The following is a 26,310-nucleotide window of genomic DNA, read 5'->3' on the forward strand; positions in this document are numbered from 1 at the left end:
TGTTATGACAGTAACAAAATACCACAGACTGAGTGTCTTAAACAAAAGCAATTTATTTTTTCACAGTTCTGGAAGCTAGAAATCTGAGATCAAGTTGTCAGAAGGTTTGATTTCGTCTGAGGCATTTCACCTTGGCTTATAGATGGTCATCTTCTCCCTGTGTCTTCACGTGGTCTTCCTTTTTGTGTGTGTGTGCGTGTCCTAATGTCTTCTTAAATTGGACTAGGGCCCACCCTAATGACCTCATTTAAACTTCATTATCTATTTATAGGTCCTCTCTTCTATCTGATGTTAGGTCCTAAACTCATGACTTGGGCACAGGGTAGGGATAAGAGGGCACAATTCATTACATAACATTAAGTCTAGGCAAGTTTATTTTGTCTGTGATCATAAGTAAAAAACGGGTATAAAAGTTACTCTAGAAAGAAGTATGGGCTGTCAGATTAAAGCAGAATTTTCTGCTGATTCTTATTTATTCTTGTAACTGAGTTTGGCTTTAGTGATGCAACCTAACAGTCTTCATGTAAAGGAGGGGCATAATTCAAAAGTAAATGAAGGCAATTTTCTTAAAGGAAAAACTGACTGTTCTGGAAACAATCATTAATTATCATTTCATTGAACCCCAGTTTTTTCCTTCTCTTTGCCATCCTACCATTGCTCACCCCAGAAACTATGCAATCCCCTTACACACCGAGTGCACTTTCCTCCATCTCTCTGTTCCATTCTATCCCACTCCATCATCAGCTTCTACCCAGTCTCCAAATCTCAGATTTTTTTCCCCTAAGTCTGAAGGCTAGATGATTTTATAGAATGAAATTGCAACACTGTTATTTAGTCCAGCAGTAGGGGAGATGATAGTTCTAATTCTAGAAACTTGTGAAATTCAGTGAGATACATTGTCAATACATAATACTTGGAGTCTTCTTTTCCACATATTGACAAAAGCAAATTATTCTCTTAAAATATAACATCCAAGTTTTAATATTAAAAGTTTAAGCCTTCAAGATTCAGAGTAGAATTGAATGCCTTATGGGATTGTACATTTACTAGGTGCTAGATTGATATTCAGTAGAGACTATTTGTAAATAAACTTTTAAAATAAGCTGCTTATTTGAACAGTTATAGTTGAACATTGAGCCAGCCTCTGCATGAGCTGTTTTGGTTATATTTGAGTTTCTTCTGCCATTCTTGCGAATTTATCATGTCCCAAGCACATAATCCATTCACAGGTCACATTATTTGATCACATGGAATTGAACACTACAGCTGTTCAGAGCCTGGTTTTCCATCGCTCATTCTTAGGAATGAGCTGCTGTGTTGTACAATTAATTCAGTGGACACCCAACTAGGGAACTGACTTCAACCACTCATTGGCATGGCTATATATAGGATGAGGAGCTAAATGTAAAAATTCAGACACTAACACTGACACATTGACGTGTGACCTTAAAACATTAGACCAATCTTGTACTATTCATTTTCAAACAATGTAATTTCTTACACATGCAAAAACAGCTGCATTTGTTTTTACTTGTGTATTTCATATAGCATGATGTAATTACATTAATGGCACAGAACAGAAACAGCTAGGCCTTCTAGAGTGATAACATTTGTATATAAAACAAAAATAAAAAACAAGCCAAATGAAGATTGTTAGAGTATGTGCATTATATTTTAGTTTTGAAAGGAAGACATGCTATGCTATTATTACACTTACATAGTTGGTCTAATAAAAATATGACAGGAACCTTAAGCAATGCATTTGACATTTAGAAGTGCCTCATCTGTATAGATAGGTTCTATTAGGTTTTCTTAAATATGCTTTGCTTCCCTCCGCTAGACTCATCCTGTCTATAGGATGAGTAATAAGTACTATAGTATAGACCTAGTTGACACAGCTGAAAAAGGCAAGGTAATTGCATCAGCTGTACTTTAATCTTAGCTTTGTAGATCATTACAGGAGGAGGGTGTCTTTTTCATAACTTGTATGCTACAGATGTCAGTTTTATGTGGTAACTTCACCCTTTTCCAGCTGTGGAAATTTTTATGACTACTGAATCTAAATATTTATAGTTCATTCAATCTGTCAGGATGCTTTTGTTTATCTATATACTCCCTCACAACATGTCATATGATTAACATAAAACACAGTAAGATGTCTTTTGGGAAAAATAGTACTGTAGATTTTTAACTGAATTTTCCAGTTTCTGTCCAGTAGTATATTTTTATGACTGAATATTTAACACCTGAACTAAGAATTTATAGTGGAAAGATTGGCAGGATTCCATTTAATGAAGTCAAGTGCCTTAACTAGAATAGTAAGTACGTAGGAAACCATAATTCTTCTCAAAAACATACTATTTTTAAACACCATGTGCATATAAGATGGCAACTTTTAGGTGTTTCAGCAATAGCTTCACTTGGTTCATTATATTCCTTGTAACTTTAGAATTATAGAATTTTCAGTCTTGGAGAGGCCCTTAGATGTGATCTCTGAATGCACGCATTTTACAAATGATGAATCAGGATAAGTCACTTGAATAATTGCAAGTAGTTAATGGCAAAGCTGGGATAAAATTCAGGAATAAGAATTTCTATTTGGAACCCTTAATGAGGCCAGTACTCAGTGATGTGCTCAATGATGCTTTGTTATTTTTTTAAAACAGTTTAGTGTAGTCTATATACAAATTTCTCTTTCTCATCTGTGATTATTTATTTATAATAATTCAGTTGTTGCTACTCAGTAGTCTAAATTGTTTAGTTAGTGTTGTCAACCTTAAAAATGAAATAATAAGGTCTTTAGCTAGCCCAAATGAGTTCACTCAGAAAGCAGAGGACTTGCAATTTGGGACAAGTAATGTATGGTGAACCACAGGCAAGTCCAAAGAGACAAAGGACTATTTCTTAGTACTCAGTGTTAGAGACTTTAAAATTTTAATGTCTATATTTTCATTGGTCTCTAAATAACAACTGTTAATAAAATGCAGAGAAAACTGGAAAACTTTGAAATTATTCAAGATGACTTCATGAGTTCTGTGAATCAGATTCATATGCTCAAAGCTATAGGGCCTTGAATCTCCAAGTCAAATGGATATTAAACCAGCCATTCATCTGGGCCAGAGTATAATTATGGATTAATGTGGTCATGACACATAGATTTATATCAAACTAGTTTTATGTTTAATTAGGCCCATGTGGAAATAGTCACCTTGCTTCAAGAGTACAATACAGTTGACCCTTGAACAACACGAGGGTTAGAGGTGCCAAACCTCTGTGCAGTCAAAACTCTGCATATAACTTTGACTCCCCAAAAACTTAACAGAAAAAGTTGAGAACCATATGATTTCACTGATATGTGGTATATAAAACTGAAAACAACAAAGGAACAAGACAAACGAAGAAACAAAACCTCATAGACACAGACAATAGTTGAGTGGTTACCAGAGGGTAAGAGGAGAAAGGAGGTGGTAGGAGAGAGTAAAGGGGGTCAAATATATGGTGATGGAAAGAGAACTGACTCTGGGTGGTGAGCACACAATGTGATATGTAGATGATGTATTACAGAATTGTACACCTGAAACCTATGTAATTTTACTAACAATTGTCACCCAAATAAACTTGAATTAAAAAAAAAATTTAACTACTAATAAGCCTACTGTTGAACTGAAGCCTTATTGATAGCGCAAACAGTCGGTTAACGCATATTTTGTTTGTTACATGTATTGTGTGTTGTATTCTGACAATAAAGAAAACTAGAGAAAAGGAAATTTATGCAGAAATCATAAGATTCATCTGAGTTTTTAAAAATGGTCTCAAATCTCCAAAAAATTTTACAACATATTTATTGAAAAAAATCTGTGTATCAGTGTTGTTCACGGGTCAACTGTATTAACAGATGATAACGTTAAACAGGTGTGAGTTTCTCTCCCCATCCTGTAACACTATTTTTAACAATGAAATGTTAGTGATTTTTCTTCTTCAGATACTTAAAAACCAACTACACATTGTCTTGGATAAGTCTTGCTCTAGATATATGTGTATTTGGATATGCTCACAATGTCCATGTTTGTTTCTTGGCAGGGGGACATCCAGCAGTTGTTGATCACAGGTGATCCCAAAGCAGCATATGACTACTGTGAGCATTACAGTCCAGACTGTGACTCTTCAGTGCCCAAGGCCGCTCAGGCTCAGGAACCTCACATCGATGAGGTGAGGACAGAAGATCAGGGCGGGTATTCTCATTTCAATGGTACAGGCATAATCGTGCAGTTTGGAGGCTTGTATTTGTATGTAAGAGAAGTATACTTTGTATTTACTAGTGTTCTAATATTTCTGGGAAGAAGTAACTTGAAGATGATATTTGGTATATTTTTCCCCCTTGTTTAAGTATTTTGTAATTTAAAATTTTTAAAAATAGACATACTTCACTTGTATATGGTGTATATGAGTATATTTGATTTCTTGGAGGTGGAGAGAAAAATAATTTCTAAAAGCTATATCTTTGCCCTTACCACTTAAATAATTAATACAGCTTCAAGATAAGGGTGACCTATCTTTCTGAGGCATTTGCCATTTCCCCAAGCCTTTGGGGATTCATGAAGATAAGAAAGTAACATAATAGCTATCTTAAAGGTTTCAGGCTGTGCTGTATATTTAGAGTGAATTTTTTCCATTTCTTCTAGGACTATGCTACATTGATATACTTTTTCTTTGCACAAAATTTGATATAGAGAGCAATGAAATGGAAAGCAGTATGAACTGACTGCAATATTTAAAACTAATCATATACTTTGATTAATGTTATGTCGCTTTATTTGAAATTCAGGTGTGAAACCACTGTGCCAGGCTATTTTTGCAAGAAAATACATTACAATGAAATTTGACTCTATTTCTATTCTCTTTCAGACCAAAAATATGAATAGCTAAGTTCATATAGTCACAGAAATTTTTCCAGACTTGACTTCCCAAAGAACAAAAAATATAGTACACTGTACACTTTATCCAAATTTTTAAATAAAATTGTTTAGTGTGAATCTTCTGGAAATTAAAAAGTAAGCAAACTGGAAGGATTTTAGTCGTTAGTTGGAAGCAAAACTATATATTTAAGTTTTTTTTTTCTCAAGATGAAAACATTAAATTTTAGAAGAGAGGGTAGAAGTTTGAAAGCATCAGGACTGTCCTTATGTTTGAAACTAGCTCAAGCAGTATTTTTCTTGCCTTCTAAATATACTATTATTAGGTGTTGACTTTTGGGTTTTATTCTTTAGAATAAGATAAGAGCTTACCTTTTAATTTTATTATTATTTTGTATATGAACTTCATTCAGATATTATCATTTAAATGCTGAAATATATATTTTTTGATATTACTTTTTAGGGTACAATACTGAATTTTATTGCACTGATTTTTTTCCATGACTTAATGTTTTCTTTAAAACAGGATAAAGTCTTAAGAAGCTGACAGGAAAGCAAATATGAGAAAGAAAAGAAAAATTACTTGGATATTTGTGTTTGCTTGTTTCACAGTTCTCAAGTGCTTCATTTTTTTATCCCTCATGATTTATTAAAACAGATTTCTGTGAATTCCAAGAAAATAGGTAAAATAGCCATCAGATTTAGTGCTTTTACATCTTAGAGATTATGTGGTAATTCAATCTTAAAATTTATGACATTTAGCATACATGTTCAAGACTGATAAAATTTGTTTTGCTTCTGTTTTAAGAAAGATGTCTTGTTTTCTTTTAAGCAACAAATATGGCTCTTATTTTTGAAAGAATAAAGTTATGCATTCTTAATATATTACCTTGAGGTGTTTTATTCCCATGTTTTAATGCTATTAGCCAGGTAAGCAGAGTTATTTGAAATCAGAATAATTTTTATCTATTTTTTATGTTGTTTATTTAAAAGTAAATTTGTTTTTTTCTATTTTAGTCATTAATACACATATTTAACATTTTGAGATGTAAAACTTGTTTTTCTAAAAGCAGTTGATGAGGAAAACAACATACTGCTATAATAAAAACTGCAGGATATTCTGGTTGGATGATACAGTAATAGATAGCATTTCTTACCAGTTTCTATATTGAATATATCACAATGAAGCTCTTTTATAAAAATATCAGCTCTCACACATTTTTCCTAATTCTAAATTACATTGATACTTCAATAATAAGATAATCATCCTATGCTAGTATGTAAAAAACTGGTTAACCAAATTTGTAAATAATCCTTACATTAATTTTGAACTATAACTATTAATATATCCTTTCATTACAAATGTGCATTTTGAAAATTGATCTACAGGTGTTCCACCTATACAAAATAGTAATGCAATGGTATTTACCAGTGAATAAAGACATTGAGTGCAATACAGAGCATCAAGCATACATGTACTTTATATTGGTTAATTTTCAATTAATAAATTTGTGACATTGCATATTTACTATTCTAATTTAGACTAATAAATATGCTAATCTCTTTTATAAACTAACTGAAGTGTGCCTTTTTCAACTTATAATTTGGTCTAGTTATGATCCTCTAAATAACATATTCTAATTCATTGTTAGGATTCAATTTTTTATGTTTGGCACAATAATGCATCATCATCATAGAGTGGAAATACATAATGTAGACAAATTTAAATATAGTGATAATATCATCAAACTTTAATTCTATTTAAACCCACACAACAACATTTATATAAAAAAGTAACTGGTATTAAAATTATTGGATTTCCACATCATTAGATTATCCTCCTGTCTTATGAGAAATTAGATGTTAAATCTATTTTTGGTCTTTTTTTAATGTATTACTCAGACTATAATGCCTTATATTTAGTAGGAAATTGATATTCTTATTTATAAAAAATTAAAAAGGACAATAAATCATAAACCATCTTTTAGAAAGAAATTTTTTAAAAGTTGACTTCTCCAAATGTATTGCCTTAATTTTCTTATCACTTAATATTTATCATATATTCTAGTTCTCATAAGTGCACAGATATTTATTTACCAATGCCATTATTTTGTAACAAATTAAGTAACAATAGACTTTATGACATTTCTAGATGACCGTTTCTCCTCACATACTATCATTTATGCTAGACTCCTCACAGGTCAAAGTGGAAATCATCCCATCCCTGCTTGTCTTTTTGCATGTATTCATCTGATTGATTACAATCAGTTCTCTTTTCCTTACCTGTGTTTAAGGCACCCTCAAATTTCCATAGTGAGATGGGAGAATCATCTTTAAAAACTATGTTGTAATGCTTCATGTAGACCAGCAAAAGGGGGATGTTGTGCAGATAGAAATAATGAGAAAAAAAAGCAGTGATTATTTTTACTGAGTCTTGAATAACTCCATGAAAAAGATGTGCTTTCATGCCTAAGGTGGTGAGCATGTTATTGCCTCCATTATTCCATAATCAGAACCACTCCGGTTGGCACCATTAGGAAAGAGTTCAAAGAGAGGAGAGAATTATGGAGGTTAGAAGAGGTTTATCCTGCAAGAGAAAAACATAATACATAGATATTTGGCAACTTTGACACAGGTTTATAGATCTCTCTATCAATATAATATATATATGTGTATATATATAAATATATAAAACATATATACACACATATATACATATGTGTACATATATACATATATATACATATACATGTATATATATATGTGTGTGTGTGTGTGTATATATATATACATATATATATATATATATATATATATATATATATAAAGCCCAAATACTAGGCTTTATGATACATTTAAATTGTCCCTTTATGTCTTTATTTACTGCTTTTTATTTTTATAATTCATTATAGATGCACCTGATTCTAAAAAGCATACTTAATTTTAGCACTCTAAAGCATAAAATGGACTAGCAAATCTTTTTTTGTTGTTTTAGTTCCAGCTGGTAGCTAGTAATTATAGAAACTCAATATTTCTTATTTTAACATGGGTGACTATAGAAACATTATTCATTAGATAATATTCAGTCTCCATTAAAGCTATTTAAGATGTGACACATCTATTTAAGATGTGACTGAATTCAGTATTTAATTATTTTATTTGCCTAATGATGTTATTAATAATGCTTACATTAACTTTACTAGAAATAGTTGTCATTATATCTTCCTGGAGTGGCATGAAGAAACAAAATGTTTAAAGTGTTATTATATACATGCATTTTTCTATTTTACCAAATTCTATACAAATTCTAATTAGAATAAAGTTTTGTTAAAGTGCTTCAAATGTATATTTATTGAAAATAAAGCTATTGCAATAAATAAAATTATGATTCTGTGTCAATTAACTTAATCAAATTGGACCTTTGACAACCATAAAGGACACTAAAGGCATGCCTATTTTTATATTTTGATATGGCCTTCAGCTGAGCCATCTAGAAAGTTTCACTCATTTCATTAAGGACAAGATGTACATTATTGCCAGTGGATTTATTTTGGATGTGTCTCATTACATGCCTTTGTGAAAGTGTACCTTATTTGCATTGCTATGGATTATAGAGCCTATTTGAAGACACAGAAACCACAATTCTCTAGAAGACTTGTTGTGGTCAATAGTTATTTTGTTGGCAGATGAAAAGGGATTAGTTGAAATGCCGAGAGAGGTTTAGCTGGGACATAATTGAAATTTTATTAAATATAATAATTAAGAAATTCCTAATAGTTTGCCTTTAAAATGTAAAAGAATATATAGATACCATGTTTGATTTTATTGCTTAATATTTTATGCTATAGATGACCTTAGTGTATTTAACTTTAATGAACAAAATTATTAATATATGTTTCACAATAAGTTTTTGTTTAAAACTTAAAATTTTGATAGAGATATTTGACTTTGAAGGTGGACACATTATTTTCCTCCTCATTCAATATGTATGATTGTCTTGCATATCATTCTATTGAGAAACATACCTCTTCCCAAGTCAATTTTTTAACACAGAAAAATCTAGTATAAAATACTATTTTCCAGTGAGAATTATGTTTTAGCAGTTTAAGTGGTATGCTTTTTTTTGGTAGATAAAAAGGTAGTATAGTTAAATATTTAAATAATATTAAATATGTGATGATATTAATTTGAATTTTTTAATACTTCACAAAAATTCTGTGCTTATTTAGATCTTAAATCTATAGCAAATTAGAGATTTCTGAGTAAATTTAAAATTTTATTTTTCCATTGGTTCATGTATTCCAAATAGAATATAGACTCATTTCATGTTCCTTGTCTCTTTCCCTCCTTCCATTTCCATCTCATAATAGATATGAAGAGCCTTTCTTACAATGGGAAGACTAGCCTCCATAGTTTTATTTCTAAATATGTAGTTTAGTGAATAAAAAGTACCCATTGGAACTACTGCAAAACTCTTATAAAGAAACCTTGTGTAGTAATATTTACAAACCATTATTAACATGAATATTTAGCAACTATGTCCAAATACATAATTGCTGTTTGAATTAATATTCATTAATTAAAAGTTTGAATTAATATTCAAAATTTTTAGTTTCCTCACAATCCTAACCACTATTATTCTCTCAGAAACCCTGCTTTGTCAGTCCTATGTTATTATACTCTGTATAAGACAGTATAATACGTCTATGTAATATAAAATAACATTTAAATAACAATTTTTCCTTGTGTCTTAACTGTTTACTCTAAGTAAAAGTTAAGAAGATGATTCCTATTTTATAAATAGTATTACTTACAACTAACAAAATTGCCTAATATTTTTTCCTTTGCGATGTAGTATGCACCTGAGGATATAATGGAATATGACTATGAGTATGGGGAAGCAGAATATAAAGAGGCTGAAAGTGTATCAGAGAGACCCACTGTAGCTGAGGAGACAATAGCACAAACCGAGGTAAAAACAAAGTATAGCGTCTTTGTATATGGCGTCCTACTGTTCGCGATCCTGTGGTTTCTTATGTCCACTGTTCCTCAAGCTTATCATAAACCTGTCATTCATCTGATTTCTATGAACCAATAACCATTATTTTTATTTGACAGCAGCTGTCCTGAAGGAATGATGCTCATTTTGCTTTGCTGATTCTTCCTTTCACCCATGCTCTTTATTTCTTTTTCACTTTATTTATGTTTTCCATTCCATTTCACCACATTTTGCAGAAAAAGAAATCCAATTTCAAAAAGAAGATGAGGACAGTGGCCACTAACTCAAAGGAAAAGGCCAAAAAGTTTACACCCCCTAAATCTGAAAAATTTGCATCCAAGAAGAAGAAAAGTTATCAAGCAGCGGCAAAAACCAAACTAGGGGTACAGGTAGCAAAGAAAAAGCAATCAAGATCTCTCCTAGATAAGCTGGAAGATCTCTGATGATGAGTCATTGCCCTAACCCAACTAGATAAATCCTCATTTGGCTAATACGATAACCCAATTAAATCATGATTTACAAAGATTTGGGATTACTTTACATTTTTATTAATTGCTTTTCTTTTTATTTCTTATTAGGCAAATGTTGTTGATGATTTTCAAGAATACAATTATGGAACAGTGGAAAGTTACCAGACAGAAGCGCCTAGGCGTGTATCTGGAACAAACGAGGTAATGCTCATAGGTAGTATTTAATCACAGTCCAGCATTTTAAAATGTGTACTATTTCTTGATATACCTCACTCTGGAAGAATCTATAACCTCTGATAGTTTGATGTTTTTTATCTTTTCACTGAGATAAGAGAAACCCTAGTATTAGTTTACTATTACTAAAAACAGTTTATTTAAAATCAATGTCAATTCATGTTTTGCATGACTCTTTGCTTCATGCAAATGCTAAATAGATCCAACTGAATTGGCTGCTATCATTTTCTTGATGCCTCCTGGGACTGAGCAAGCGTCTCAACATGTTGTGATGAAGGGGACTCACAACATGATCCTTCCTGAGGAGAGGAATCCTCTAAAGTGAAAATTGTATCATCAAATGATACAATTAGAATTTATTTCATTTGATCAATAATCGTGCATTTTTATGACAGTAAACAATCTGAGAAAATGCAGTCTTGGTGCATTTTAATAGTAATTTACATTTTCATGCTTGTTAGAAGTATGATGTTAATTATGGTTAAAATAATATATCTTAACCTTTTTCATTCTTTTCTATGAGAATGTTTAAATACATCTAGGTATAAATCAGACTTCCTGAATTTTATATTATGTACATTTTCTGATCATAAAAAAGAGTATACAGTTCAGTTAACTTTGTTAAATACTTGTCATATCTGGTGTGAAGAATACCTGAGTCATTCAGCTATTAGAAAATTTATATAGCATGTGTCTCAGTAGGCAAATCAACCCAGTTGTGCATTATATGCAAATGCATAATCTATTAGAATAATAACATTTTAGCATGAGAACAGATTTTAAGTTTCATCTCGTCCAAATTAATCATCTTCCAAAAATGAGTATCTTGATTCAAGATGTTTATTTACCTACCCAAATTCATCCAGCTTTTTAGTTAGAGCTATGACTGCAGTAATATTCCAATCCTGGATAATATACATACTCTGTAGATTGTATATCCTCCTTGTCTAAGAATACAAAAATGTTATGGTTATTGGACATTTTACTTTAGTTAACAATTGCTAAAATAATCATTAAACAACCTTTTTATTCACATGATTTTGTGTGCTGCTACTCATTTATTCAGTATCACTTTATCATCTTGTTTCACTATGTCATAGAAAACAATTTAGTTAAAAATGAAATTGAAAAAGTAACAAGATAATTATTTGATTTGAGCCTCATCAAATTCATAATATGGATAATAATTGCATAATAAATATGATTCATATTTATGCAATTAATAGGGAATAACATGAGAAAAAGAAAATTATATTAGGTTTGTTTTTCTATGTCTCTGAGTGAGTACTATTAATGTAATTTTTATTTTTAAGTGAATATTTATTCTCTACTCTTTATGAGATTACAGTGATATATTTTATTTCATTATCTTAAATTTTGAGGATTGTAATTTATATTTTATTTTCTTTAAAGAACTGTTTGGTGATATAATACTTCCCTACACGCCAGATACGCTATGTAAATATTGCAATAAATCTCAATATTGGAATTAATATTTTATTTTTGGGGTTGAGAGTCAAAGTTACACAGCTTTACTGGTGGCAATTGTATTTCATAATGATGTTCTATGAGACCTGAAAATTAAGCAAAGCTTTAACTATATGCATATTTTAGTATTCAAATCTTAAAGTAAATATGAAATGGACTAACAAGGTTTTTTCAATGAAACATGCAAATACGCATGCTGAATCCATGTGAATATTTGCAGTTTATTGGGAAAAGTGTTTTGAAAGCAATATATCTTTGTGCATACCAATGTACAAAACTATTTCTTTCAATGATACTAAAAGGATATTTTTTCCAGCTGTCAGACTTGCTTGAGTAGCATTTAAATTGCTTCCCGTCACATTCCATCAAACTGTAATTGCAAATGCTTACCTTGCTTTACTAACAGTAAACTTCATGTTCTCCAATTCCTTGAAACTTAAATTAATAGCCAAATCCAGTTGAAGAAGTATTTACTGAAGAATATCTAACTGGAGAGGATTATGATTCCCAAAGGAAAAATTCCGAGGATACACTGTATGAAAACAAAGGAATAGACGGCAGGGACTCTGATCTTCTGGTAGATGGAGATTTAGGCGAATATGATTTTTATGAATATAAAGAATATGAAGATAAACAGACAAGCCCCACTAATGAAGAATTTGGTCCAGGTGTTCCAGCAGAAACAGATATCACAGAAACAAGCGTAAGTCAGTATTACGCTCTGTGTCATTGCGTGTCTTATCTTTGGAGTATTTTCATGTTCATCTTGACGTCTTTTCAGGTTTAAAATACAGGTTGTGTTCTTATATAAATTATGAATACTTATCATGACTAGGACACCTTCATAGATTCTTCCTCATGGGGATTTCAGTAGTTGTCTCTCCAACCACAACTACTGGAGTCTTTGTTTGAAAGTATAATCTTGAATAGAATTGTATCCAAATATTATTTTCATTGATATAATTAAAATATAGTCATTATTATTCTAAGTAGTGAGTCTAATTTCTGAATTTTAGACTATTTTATATATTTTTAAAATATTTATTTTTTGGTGATGCTCAGTAATGTACTATATTTATTATTATTATTATTATTATTATTATTATTATTGTTATTTTAACCTTTTTTCTGCCTTCACCCATATCTCTCACCCTCTACTCCCTTCTCTGTTTATTAAATTTAATTTGATGACACTTTTTTGCTTAATGTCGTGGAATAATAATTGAGGTCTACAGATATTTTAATCTTTCTGTAAGATATCTTTAAGAAGAAATTGTTCAGTCTCATTCAAGGTTCAGTATTAAATTTCATTATGCTTTCCTTTTTATATTTTCAGTATTTAAACTCTTAATAATTTTCTATTTAAATAGACATTTTAATAGATTGTTGTAAATGCACTTAGATGATTAAATTCCCTTCTTAAAAAATACTTAAATGGCCTTATTTACTTAAAGACAGGCTGCTTGAATTTTTCACTCAACAGATAAATGGCCATGGTGCATATGGAGAAAAGGGACAGAAAGGAGAACCAGCAGTAGTTGAACCTGTAAGTACTGGTGTGAATACATTGTAAAGGTTGGTACAATTATTTAACTTACATGTCATCATCACCTTAAATTATTATATATGTTCATGCATTACCATTGAAAATCCTAATGTCCACATGTTTATTATTTGCCACAAATGAATGAATTATAAGGCCATTTCTGGCAAGTGGAATTTCAATAACCCAAAAAATACATAAATAAGAAATTTGGGAATTTGAAAGTATCTGAAATTTGTCTAATTCTCTCATTTGACTACTAAAGAACCTAAGATTTAAAAGATTTAAGTAACTTTCCTGATATTTAAATGCCTGGTGGTTGAGATATAACCAAACTTGGGCTCTTTTAGTTTCAAATCCAATAATTTCTTATGACTTGACACTAGTAGAAATATTGGGTCTTCGGAAAAGTCATGACGCATGTTTGCAACAGATGGCACTAGTTCATTTTTGGAAGTACTAGAGTCATTCGCATCTATGTTATTGCTATGTCATTTGACAGTTGACAGTTCTAGCTTCATTCTAAAAAAAAATTGAGCAATTTGGTTGAGATTTGGAGATTTTACCACAGGTTGAAGATGGAAGACCAAACTGCATTTTTGCCATATTTTACTGTTTCACATCCATAAAAAGAAAAATGTCCGTCAAGCTTGTGAAAAGTTGCATAAAGTTTACAGTGACAATGCTCTACAAGAACATCAGTGCCAATGATGGTTCACGAAATTCCGTGCTGGTGATTTTGATCTCAATGACGCTCCTCGGTCAGGGAGGCCCACCGAGTTTGATGACGACAAAACAAAGGCATTGGTCGAGTTAAATCCACGTTACACAACATGAGAGAGTGCAGAAACATTGAACATCCATCATTCAAGCATTCACGACCACCTGAAGAAGCTGAGATCCGTAAGCAAGCTCCATATTTGGGTTCTGCATGAACTCAAGTTCATTTGACGGCGCATATAAACATCTGCAATATGCTCATTAAACGTGAGGAAAACAATCTTAACAATCTTTTCTTAAGCGACTGATAACTGATGATGAGAAGTGGATTGTTTACAACAATGTGGTGCACAAACGGTCTTGATCCCGACCTGATGATTCACCTCAAACAACATCGAAAGCAGACATTCATCAGAGGAAGGTTATGCTCTCAGTGTGGTGGGAGTTTAAAGGTGTCGTGTTTTTCGAGCTCCTACCAAGGAACCAAACAATCAATTCGAATGTGTACTGTTGGCAATTGGACAGTCTGAACATCATCCAGAAATATCCAGAGCTTTTTAATTGTAAAGGAGTTGTGTTCCATCATGACAACAAGAGACCACACACAAGTTTGATCACCTGTCAAAAGTTATTGGAACTTAGATGGGATGTGTTGCCACACCCACCATACTCGCCTGACCTTGTGCTGTCAGACTTCCACTTGTTTCACTCTCTTCAAAACTCCCTGCGTCGTATAACATTCAGTTCAGGTGAGGCTGTAAATCAGCACCTTGTTCAGTTTTTGCAAATAAAGACAGGTCCTTCTATGAACGAGGAATTATGAAGCTCACTGAAAGATGGCAAAAGGTTATCGAACAAAACGGGCAATACATCATTGATTGATCTTTGTTCTTTATACAAATAAACGACCTTTGAAAAACATAGACAAAATATGTCATGACTTTTCCAAAGACCCAATATGTTGACATATTATTCGTTCCATGCCAAATAACATCATGTAATAATATGAAAACATTCTTTTTAAAAAAGTATTTCCTTATCTTCTATTTATAGAGCACCAATATACTCCAAAGGTGAATTCTAAAATTTATATTAATGTTCTCACCACTCAAGATGTTGGTAAGAAGCAAATTCTTACTGGAAAACAATTTTGCTATTGTTCTCCCTAATCAGTAATTTGAAAAAACTATTGCATTCTACTAAGGTAGTATGTTTAACTGTTTGCTTCAAGGTCATAAAAATTATTCCATAAATTACAAGGACATAATAATTTTAAAAAAAGGGAGGGGAGATAAAAATTAACAAGATAACACCTATGAAGACATTGTTGGCTATCAGCTACATTACTCCAAAATCTGAGAAAGTATACCGCATGCTCACCAAAGGCTTAAAATTTTTTTTCAGCATGAATATGCCCTTTCTTTGAAAATTTACAACATACTTTTTAAGTGATAAAACAATTTTCAGCAGGAGAATCATAAACATTATAGAACTGGGTTCTTATTCTGAAATAGTACTATATTCTCTTGTCTACTTAAGAGCTTATCTCATATTTATCTCTGATTCTTTTGTCTGAACTTTTCTTTTCTTTTCCGAATTAAAGTGCTTAGGTGCCACTTCCATTCTTTCATTCATGCAGCAAATATTTATTAAGTTCCTGCATTGTGCCTGGCATCATTTGCATGCTAGGGAAAAATTAATCAAATGTCCTTCGGAGCACTTAACATATTCTTCTTATAATATTACTTATCTAAATATTGATTACCTTTCTAATTATTGGATTGTCAGAAAAGTCATGACGTATTTTTTCTGTTTTTCTGTTGCAAAAATGCCTCTGACTTTTCCAAGAGCCCAATAGTTCACAGGTTTTCTGAGGTCAGGGACTATGTCTTCTATTATTTTGAATCTCCTCCCTTCCCTATGTAAAAATGTTTGTAATTGATTCTATGTGATAAGAGTAGAGAATTCACTTGTTTGTTTGTTTTTAAATTTATTTTTTATTATTATTAGTTTTAGGTATACAAAACAATGAAATCGTTATCCTTTTCACCCTTCACAAAGTCCACTGCCCTCCCACCTCCGATGTCATACTTATCTATTACAATTCCATTGACTCCATTCCCACACTCTACTCCACATCCTGTGACTATATGTATATATGATTATAGTTGACATACAATATTATTCAACATCAGCTTCAGATATACAGTGTGGTGGTCAGGCCTCTACACTGTCTAGGAAGTGGTCTCCCTAGCAAGACATTCACTTTTTAAAGTACCATGATGTAGTGCTTTCTTAGAGGTACTTACATAAGAGGTTAGGGGTCATATTTCCCTAGTAATGATTCTCTTTTTTTTAATTACAGGGTATGCTTATTGAAGGACCACCAGGGCCAGCAGGACCTGCGGTATGTAAATGTTTTAAGATTATTTTTGTCTTTATTTTTTTAATAATCAGATATAAGAATTTTATTACATTTATTGAATTTATACATTTTATAATAATTTGAGTATTGAATTATAGAGGCAAAAATTTGTTCATAGAACCTGGTGGCCATCAACTGCTTTCTGTTTGGCTAGTCAAATGATATTCTTTTGAGAGAGGTGAAATTCAATTTTGTTTTAAATATTTTTGTTGTTTAAATATCTGTGTATCTTCTAACTTCATTTTCAAATTTCTACCTGAAAGTTATGAAAGTAACAAAAACAGCCATCCTAATTTTTATTAAAGAGGTATAGCTATATCTCAATGAATATAGCTGAGAATTCTAAGTAGAATTATCAGTACTTCTGAATGGAGTGATTATCAGCTTCTATTGTCTTTTCCTAGTAAACATGATGTCACTTATTGTGTCTTTATTTTCAGGTAGTTGTACTGATCTGGCTTTGTAAGAAATCCTCTGTCTTTTGTGGAATTAATTAAAGTCTTGTCATCGGAAATAAATTTGTTATACTGATGCCTTTAAATAATTTTACCCATAAAAGAAACTATAAAAATGCCTCTAAGCTAAATGATTTCTACATTTCAATTCTGTTCTCACATTTTTGAGGTCTAATTGGATGAGCCTACCATTTGTTCAGTTAGCACTGGGAACCAACTTCTACCTCAGGGACTTTACATTGGCGAGTTCTCCTTTCCTGTTTTTCCTTGGAATGCTACCTCCACTCTGAGAGCAGATTCATAGAGAGGGAGCTGAGATAGCTACAAAGCAGTCCCTATATGTTGTCTTTTCATAGGAAGATAAATGGGGCAATTGTTTGGGAGACAGTTGTATATTTATGAAATATAAATGAGGTCTACTTTGATTTGGGTAGGATGAATTTCCCTGAATACTAATGAGATCAGGAATCTGACTCATATCATGGTTTATTTCTCTGTAGGGTCTTATGGGTCCTCCAGGTCTACAAGGCCCGTCTGGACCTCCTGGTGACCCTGGCGAGAGGGTAAGTGAAAGTACTCCTCCTCATAACAAAAGAATGTAACATATATTAATAAATTAAAATATATTCTACAAGTTCAACATGTAACCCTTCTCATTGTGGGTAGAGGGAGTCTATAAATTCAATGTTGTGCAATTTCGGTCAATTTTGGTTACTTTTTCTAACTATGATTTTAAAAATGAGAGTAAAGATATTAACCCCCTATTGGATGTATCAGTGGCAAATATCTAATAAGGGGTTAATATCCAAAATTTATTTAAAAACTCATAGAATTCAACACCAAATAATCCAATGAAAAATTGGCAGAGGACTGGAATAATATTTCTCCAAGGAAGATATACACAAGGCTAATAGACATATGAAAAGATGTTCAACGTCACTCATCATCAGAGAAATGCAGATTAAAACCACAATGAGATATCACCTCACTCCTATGAGGATGGCTATCATCAATAAATCAACAAACAACAAGTGTTGGCGAGAATGCGGAGAAAAGGGAACTGTTGTACACAATTGGCGGGATTAAAAATTGATGTAATTATGGAAAATGGTTTGGAGGTTCCTCAAAAATTGAAAATAGAACTACCTTATGACCCAGCAATTCCACTTTTCGATATTTATCTGAAGATACCCAAAACACTAATTCGAAAAGATATATGCACTCCTGTTTTCATTGCAGCACTATTTACCATAGCCAAGATATGGAAGCAGCCCAAGTGTCCACTGATACATGATTGGATAAAGAAGACATGGTACAGATTTCTGGTCAAGATGGCGGCACAGGTAAATGCTATGCTCACCTCCTCTCACAACCACATCAGTTACAACTAAACTACAGAACAACCATCATTGAGAATCACCTGAAGTCTAGCTGAACCAAAGCCATACAACTATGGACATACAGAAGAAGCCACCTCGAGACTGGTAGGAGGGGCAGAGACATGGAACAGGCTGGTTCCACACCTGTGTGTGGTCATTAAAAATTGGGAGAGATTTCTTAGCTGTGGAGGTCTCCCCCAGAGGAGCAAGGGAGTCCCAGCACCACACCAGGCTCCCCAGCTCAGGGTTCCAGTGTTAGGAAGAAAAATTCCCATAACTTCTGACTGTGAAAACTAACAGAGATTGTGGATGAGTAAGATGGAGAGTAGCTGCAGTCCCAGGCATTCCTCTTAAAGGGCCTGCATATGGACTTACTCACTGATGGACTCATTCACTCTGAGGTCCAGTGCTGGGGCAGCAGCTTGAAAGGTGTGAGGGACATTCGGGAAGGAACTGAGTTGTCTGGCTTCAGAGCAAGGGCTGGAGGGGCAGCTTTCTCCTGGAGGGAGGAGCTGGCAAAAGCCATTGTTTCTTTGTTGATCCTTCCCCCTATGTGCATACAGATGCACACAGACACCATATCTGAGTCTCCATCAAACTAGTTATGACCTTCCATCGGCCCTGCCCTACTGATTTCCTGAGACCGCCCACCCCACCCAACTTTCAGGCACACCTATGTCACTTTCAATGGCTTTGATGTACAAACAACCTATCTTTGGTCACATTGGGGAATTTCATAAATTCACTCAAAGGTCCACAAAACCCAAACAAGCAGCATCTGGCTTTGGCATGTCCCATACTTCTGGCTGAGCAACTCTGAGCTCAGCACTAGTGACAGGTGGCCTCGGTTTGCAGATTATCTTCTTGAGGCACCTCTAAGCCCATGGTTGATGGTGGCAATCTGAAGATTGCTTTGTGGTTCATACCAGGTGGCAAAGGGCAGAGTACCCACTGTGGTAAACTTGGTTGGCTGCAGATTCCCTCCCAGGAGGCCCCAGGGCTTGAACACCTGGTGGCCAGCTTCTGTCAAAGCCAGAGTATCACCCAGCAACACAACCAAAGGGCCGACTGGGCAGGCACCAGAGCCCCACTGAACTGAACCTTGCTCTGTAGGGTCAGCCCTGCACCACAGCTCTTCTTTACTGTAGTCATGGCCAGTCTTCACAACCAATGAGCCTGAGGGTCAGTCCCTTCCACTGATGTGCAAACAGCAACTAAGGCTGAACTACAACAGGAGAGCATACACAACCCACAAGAGGGACATACATGGAGCACCTGGCTCTGGTGACCAGGAAGACTGCACCACTGGGCCCCACAGGACATACATAAGGCCACTCTACTAATACTGAGAGGCATAGCAGCCCTACCTAATATATAGAAACAAATACAGGGAGGCAAACAAAATTGGGAGACAAAGAAACATGTCCCAAACAAAAGAACAGAACAAAGCTCCAGAAAAACAACTAAACAAAATGGAGACAAGCAATCTACCAGACACAGAGTTCCAAACACTGGCTATAAGGATGCTCAGTGACTTCACGAGAAGTTCAACAAAGAGATAGGAAACATAAAAATAGAGATAGAAACATAAAATAGAACCACCAAAAATGAAGAATACAATAACAGAAATGAAGAATACCTTAGAAATCTACAGTAAATTAGATGAAGCAGAGGAATCAAATCATCAATTTAGAAGACAAGGTAGCAGAAAACACCCAATCAGCATAGCAAAAAAAAAAAAAAGGATGGTTTAAGGGGCTTCTGGGACAACATCAAGTGTAACAACATTCTCATCATTGGGGTACAAGAAGAGAGACAGCAAAGGATTGAAAATCTATCTGGAGAAATAATGATGGGAAACTTCCCAAACTGATGAAGGAAATAGATATACAAGTCCAGGAAGTGCAGAGAGTCCCAAATAAATGAATCCAAAGAGGCCTACAGCAACACACATCATAATTAAAATGCCAAAGATTAAAGACACAGAGAGAATCTTAAAAGCAGCAAGAGAAAAGCAGTTAGTTACCTACAAGGCAGCTCCCATAAGACTGTCAGCTATTTCTCAACAGAAACTTTGCAGGCCAGAAGGGATTAGCAGGAAATATTCAAAGTGATGAAAAGTAAGGGTCTACAACCAAGATTACTCTACCTGGTAAAGCTATCATTTAGAACTAAAGGACAGATAAAGAGCTTTCCAGACAAGAAAAAGCTAAAGGAGTTCATAATCACCAAACCAGCATTACAAAGAATGTTATAGGGATTTATTTAAGGCAAATATATATATATATATATATATATATATATATATATATATATATATATATATAACTAATCAAATAGCAATTGCTACATATCAACAATTACTTTAAATGTAAATGGGTTAAATGCGCCAATCAAATGATAAGATGGTTGAATGGATAAGAAAACAATATCCTTACATATGCTGTCTACAAGAGACTCGCTTCAGATTGAAAGGCACACCCAGGCTATGAAAGTAAAGGGATGGTTAAAAGATATTTCATGAAAATGGAAATAAGAAGCCAAAAAAAAAAAAAAGAGAAAAAGCTGTTGTAGCAATACTTATACTCGACAAAACAGACTTTAAAACAAAGGCTATAATAAGAGACAAAGAAGAACCCAGTAATTCTACTACTGGGAATTTATCTGAAGAAACCCAAAATGCTAGTATGAGAGGATGGGAGTCTCTACACAGCACTGTTCATTGTGGCATGGTTTCCAATGGCTGAGATGTAAAGGCAGTCTGGGTGTCTGTTGATGGATGAATGGATAAGAGTATGTGATACATGGAGGTGGTAGCGTACATGAACCCGGACGGTATTGTTCTGAGTGAAGTATATCAGACAGATGCAATGTGATTTTGACTACCTGTGGAATCTAAAGAACAAAATAAACAACCAAACAAAACAGAAGCAATACAGATACAGAGAACATTTTGGATAGTTTCCAGATGGGAGGAGAGTCGGGAGGTGAGTGAAAAAGGGGAAGGGATTAAGAAGTACATATTGGGGGCCAGCCGAGTGGCATGTTGGTTAAGAGCTGGCTTGGGACTCCAGAGGGCCCTGGTTCAGAGCCCACATATGAGGGCCAGTGGCACTGCCCTCTACAGCTAAGATGCTGAACAACAGCTCAACCTGGAGCTGGGCTGCCGTGAGTTGCTGGCAATGGCGTACGCTGCAGCCCCTGTGGCAGTGGGTTGCCATGGGCTACCGTGTGTAGCCAGAAGCCAGCAGCTGCTGTGAGGGGCTGTCCAGAAGCTGCTGACTGATCTGCCTCGCCCAGGAACAGTGCAACGATGGTGCCAACTTGGGCCAGTGAAGCAATGTCTTCCACAACTAGACTGAAGAACAAAAAGGACAGCAACTTGTCTGTTCCCCTTCCCCCAACTCCCCAGCGCTGTTCCCATCCCCCAATTCCCCAATAAAAAAAAATCTTAAAAAAAAAAGAAGTACATATTGGTAGTTAAAAAATAATCATGAGGATGTAAAGTAAATCATAGAGAATATAGTCAATATTTTGACAATACTATATATATAGTGCCAAGTGGGTACTAAGATTAGTCAGGGGCATCACTTCTGAAATAATATAAATGTCTAACCATTATGCTGTATACCTGAAATTAATATAAAATGATATTTAATGTCAAAATTAAATACATAAATTAATTTTAAAAAAGAAGAGATGGTACATATATGCAATTGAATATTACTGGGCCATAGTAAAAATGAAATAAATCTTAACCAATTGCAATTACAGCAATGGACCTAGAGGGTATCATGCGAAGTGAAACAAGTCAGACTGAGAAAGATAAATACCATGTGATCTCACTTATATGTGGAATTTAAAGAACAAAATAAATGAACAAACAAAACAGAAACAGTCTCATAGATACAGAGAACAAACTGATGGTTGCCAGAGGAAAGGGGGTTGCCAAGCTGGGTGGAAAGGTGAAGGGATTATGAAATACAATTTAGTAGTTACAAAATAGTCACAGGGATGTAAAGTACAGCATAGAAAATATAGTCAATAATGTTGCAACAACTATATAAAGTGCCTATCACATGGGTATTAGGCTAATTGGGGGAATCACTGCATAAATTATATGAATTTCTAACCACTATGCTGTACACCTGAAACTAATATAAAAAAATACTGAATGTCAATTGTAACTGAAAAAAGTATATAAATAATTAGAAAAATAAAAATAAAAGTGAGGGTAAAGAAAATATGGATTCTTATCTATGTGGTAATTAGTAAGAAAATTTTTATTTTCAATCAGTTTCTATGTTGATATGAACCTGTTACTTTAGATTCAGTTCTTCAGTTTGAATTGAGACATATTTTCTAGGAACTTCCATGGCTATTTATTTGGATGCTGATAGAATTAAATAAGCCTGAATTCTAATTTGAGTATCATTACGTGGGTCACATGGTGAAAACAGCATTTGTGTTAAGTCTCTTGAACTTTTCTTGTAAATTTCCTTTCCCCATTATTTTTTTGCCCATCCTTGTGTAGCCAGTAACTTTGTGCATTATTAAAATAATGTAAAACTAGTAGAGTGAAATACAAGCCTTCCTAGGTATATTTACTAAAAGGAGATTTACCAAGGAGAACAAATGCAAATTAGATAATGCAGAATTATTAAAAGTCATTCAGTTTCTAATAAATTTGATTATTTTATGTATTTACTAATTTTGATGATTTTATTTGCTTTCCTAGGGTCCCCCAGGACGTCCTGGCTTACCAGGGGCTGATGGTCTACCTGGTCCTCCTGGTACCATGTTAATGTTACCGGTATGTTTTTTCTTATTGTCATAAAGATGACTTGCTATTTTGTCATCTTATTGCTGAAAAATATCATCGAACCATATTACAGAGCAATGAACCCAAAATCATTGCATGAGGTAGAGATACTTGAAATCAACCAGCCTTCAGAAATTAAGAGAAATTTTAATACAATAAAATTTTAGTAAATATCAATCTCTGCTTTTGAACTAAAGTTGCATTATTTGATAACACTTTTGACAACAAAACTTAGAGTTTTTTCCTTAATATTTCCAATTATGTTCTTTATCCTGATTCATATGATTAACATGCATTTCATGTGTTAACTTTAATATACTGTTTATCACCCTATAGACAATAGTTGATACTTTTTTAAAGAAGATATATTTATAGTGTCATTATTCATTGCTCAAAAATTATATTCTTTACCATAAGGTTCCTTTTTTAAGTTGCCCTAGTTCTCTGCCGTGGGGGGTGAGGGAAAGATTTATCTGTATAAATGCAATAAGTTTCAAGTAATAATTATGTAGAGTGAGAAATTGACTCATGCTGCATCTTGAGTTAAAATTAACAAGAAACTTTGGAAATTTATGGAGGGATGCAGTGAGGATCAGATTTGTTCATGTAATCACTTTAAAAAAGGTAGGCAAAATTAATATATCTCAAGGAAGATTTCCTCTGTGTTCATAGAGACTCCAAAGCTTTGCTTAAGAAAATAGGAATTGATATGTAACTACCACTGAACTTAGTACACTTGGAATTTTTACAAATGAATGAATAGAATGGGTAGTATATGTGCAGATAAAAAAAAGCATATTTGCTTATTACAGTTTTCAGAAATTATGGAATTTAAAATTGGAAAAGAGTCTTTAGCCTCTTTTACAAATGGTATAACATGGTCCAGAGGACTTGCCTAATGGGAGAATTAAAAAAGAAAAAGATCTAGGTATCATGACTCATGATGGGGCTACCTTGAACTTTTTAAAAATCCCACCATTTTAATCGTTTCTAACCTAATAATTAAGGTACCTATTTGACAAAGGCTAATTTTGACTTTCTTTATGTTACCTTTCCTTAGTTTCGTTATGGTGGCGATGGTTCCAAAGGGCCAACCATCTCTGCTCAGGAAGCTCAGGCCCAGGCCATTCTTCAGCAGGCTCGGGTAAGAAAGGATTCCCATAACCTGCGGCTATGTCAAATTGCGCATGCGCACAACGCGTGCATGGGTGGGGGATGTGCTACTATTATGAACAAAGTTCTTAATTCTGAATAGTGTATTGAATTTAGATGGGAAAAATGTTAAGATTATATCTATTTATCCAGTAGGATTATTGTCTTTAATTGAGTATTAAAGTTAAATGACTGACCCTTGCAGTGTTGCTATATATCGTTCTGGCAATAGCGCACAAACCACTGCATACAAATTTTCTAAACTTTTTTCAAAGAGTGCTGATGAATTCATTTCTAGCACCCTTTATCTTTCACATCCAGTTTTTTTCCTCCTAAGGCAAAAGCTAGTGATTAATTAATAAAGGGAATCAAGTTCAAATAATTTTTCCTCCTAATCTTTTAGATTATTTAGGATATCCCATATAATCCAGAAAATTAAGTTTCTTAGGAATGCTTGTATAGGTAAGAAATCTTTCAATATGTACTCTAGGCTCTAATCATTATAATCTGTAATATTTTTGCAGATTCATTCAGTTTATAATTCTTCATCAGCTGAAAGCTTCCACTATCTGATACTCACAAAGCATATAATTATATTTATTTTTAATTACATTTATTATCATTAAAATGTACATAAGGAAATCAAAAGAAGGACCAATAAAGACTTGAAACTAATGTAATATTTTTACTCATAGGAGAATTGTTTTTTTTTTTTAAAGAAGGAAATAAAGGGCTTACAGTTGATTTGGTGTGTGTATGTACTTTCTAAGTGATGTAAATTTCTGTGATAACTTTTTATTCATCAGACATGTATTATGTATAAAATATCTGAAAACATGTGAAGTTTAAATTCACTATAAATATGTGTTTATATATTTACCAAATCTATTAATCTGGAAAGATGCCATTATTTGGTTACATCATGTATAAAGACAATGAAAAATTTAAATACTTATTTACTAGATCTTGTATATACAAATCTAAGATACTTAAAATAATTTACAAATGATTCCTATACTTTATCTTATAAATTATATTACTTTGAACAAAGTTAAGGTAATTATTTGAGCTTAAATCTTTTATCAAGGCATTGAATTCCTCATTTTATTAGTCCTTCTAACCTACTTGGAAATAGGTAGCGAGCATTATAATTCCAATTTTTCAGATATTTAATCTCAAGGATTAAGAAGTGTATTGTCAAAATTCTCATGGTGAGTCAGTAGTGGAACTTTGGAGATTCTACTGTTTTCATCTTGTGCACTTTTCTAATACGATTTTACATATTATTTCTATTATAATATTATTTTTGATATCTGTTTTTATAATCTACATACTCATCTTTGGAATCACTAATATTCAAAAATAGCACACCATACTAATTTAACATCTATCAAATATTTATCCTTTGTACTCTACTTGTTCCAGCTTTCAAGTATGCTAATTTCACATTTCTAATATTCAATATCAATAGTGCATGTAATCAGTCTATTATGCCTATGATTACACAAAATAAATGCATTTTTCTATAGTGCATTAAATTTGAGATTTGTTAAATGAAGTGTGTTGTCATAACACTTTCTGATCAATTTTGCTTTTTGCTATCTGACTTTAATCGTCATCCTTTTTCTAAAATAGTGTTAGAAAATTTTTATTATAAGCACCTCAAATTGTTCACCTCTAAAAGTATTTTCAATGAGAATTGTACCTATA

General features: G+C 33.2%; 1 protein-coding gene across 1 annotated transcript in view; it reads left to right on the forward strand.

Annotated features, from left to right (window-relative positions):
• Nucleotides 1–4,086: 4,086 nt before the first annotated feature.
• The window catches only part of COL11A1 (collagen type XI alpha 1 chain), a 146,209-nt gene continuing 123,985 nt past the window's right edge, over nt 4,087–26,310 (forward strand). The window contains exons 1-9 of the mRNA XM_019630455.1: nt 4,087–4,209; nt 9,769–9,885; nt 10,491–10,583; nt 12,553–12,807; nt 13,588–13,650; nt 16,733–16,774; nt 17,748–17,810; nt 23,365–23,439; nt 24,509–24,592. Of these exons, the coding sequence (XP_019486000.1) occupies nt 9,787–9,885; nt 10,491–10,583; nt 12,553–12,807; nt 13,588–13,650; nt 16,733–16,774; nt 17,748–17,810; nt 23,365–23,439; nt 24,509–24,592 (774 nt within the window). The 5' untranslated portion in view covers nt 4,087–4,209; nt 9,769–9,786. The remainder of the gene's footprint in view (nt 4,210–9,768; nt 9,886–10,490; nt 10,584–12,552; nt 12,808–13,587; nt 13,651–16,732; nt 16,775–17,747; nt 17,811–23,364; nt 23,440–24,508; nt 24,593–26,310) is intronic.

Source organism: Hipposideros armiger, unplaced genomic scaffold (genome assembly GCF_001890085.2).
Source record: "Hipposideros armiger isolate ML-2016 unplaced genomic scaffold, ASM189008v1 scaffold_915, whole genome shotgun sequence".
NCBI classification, from domain to species: Eukaryota; Metazoa; Chordata; class Mammalia; order Chiroptera; family Hipposideridae; genus Hipposideros; species Hipposideros armiger.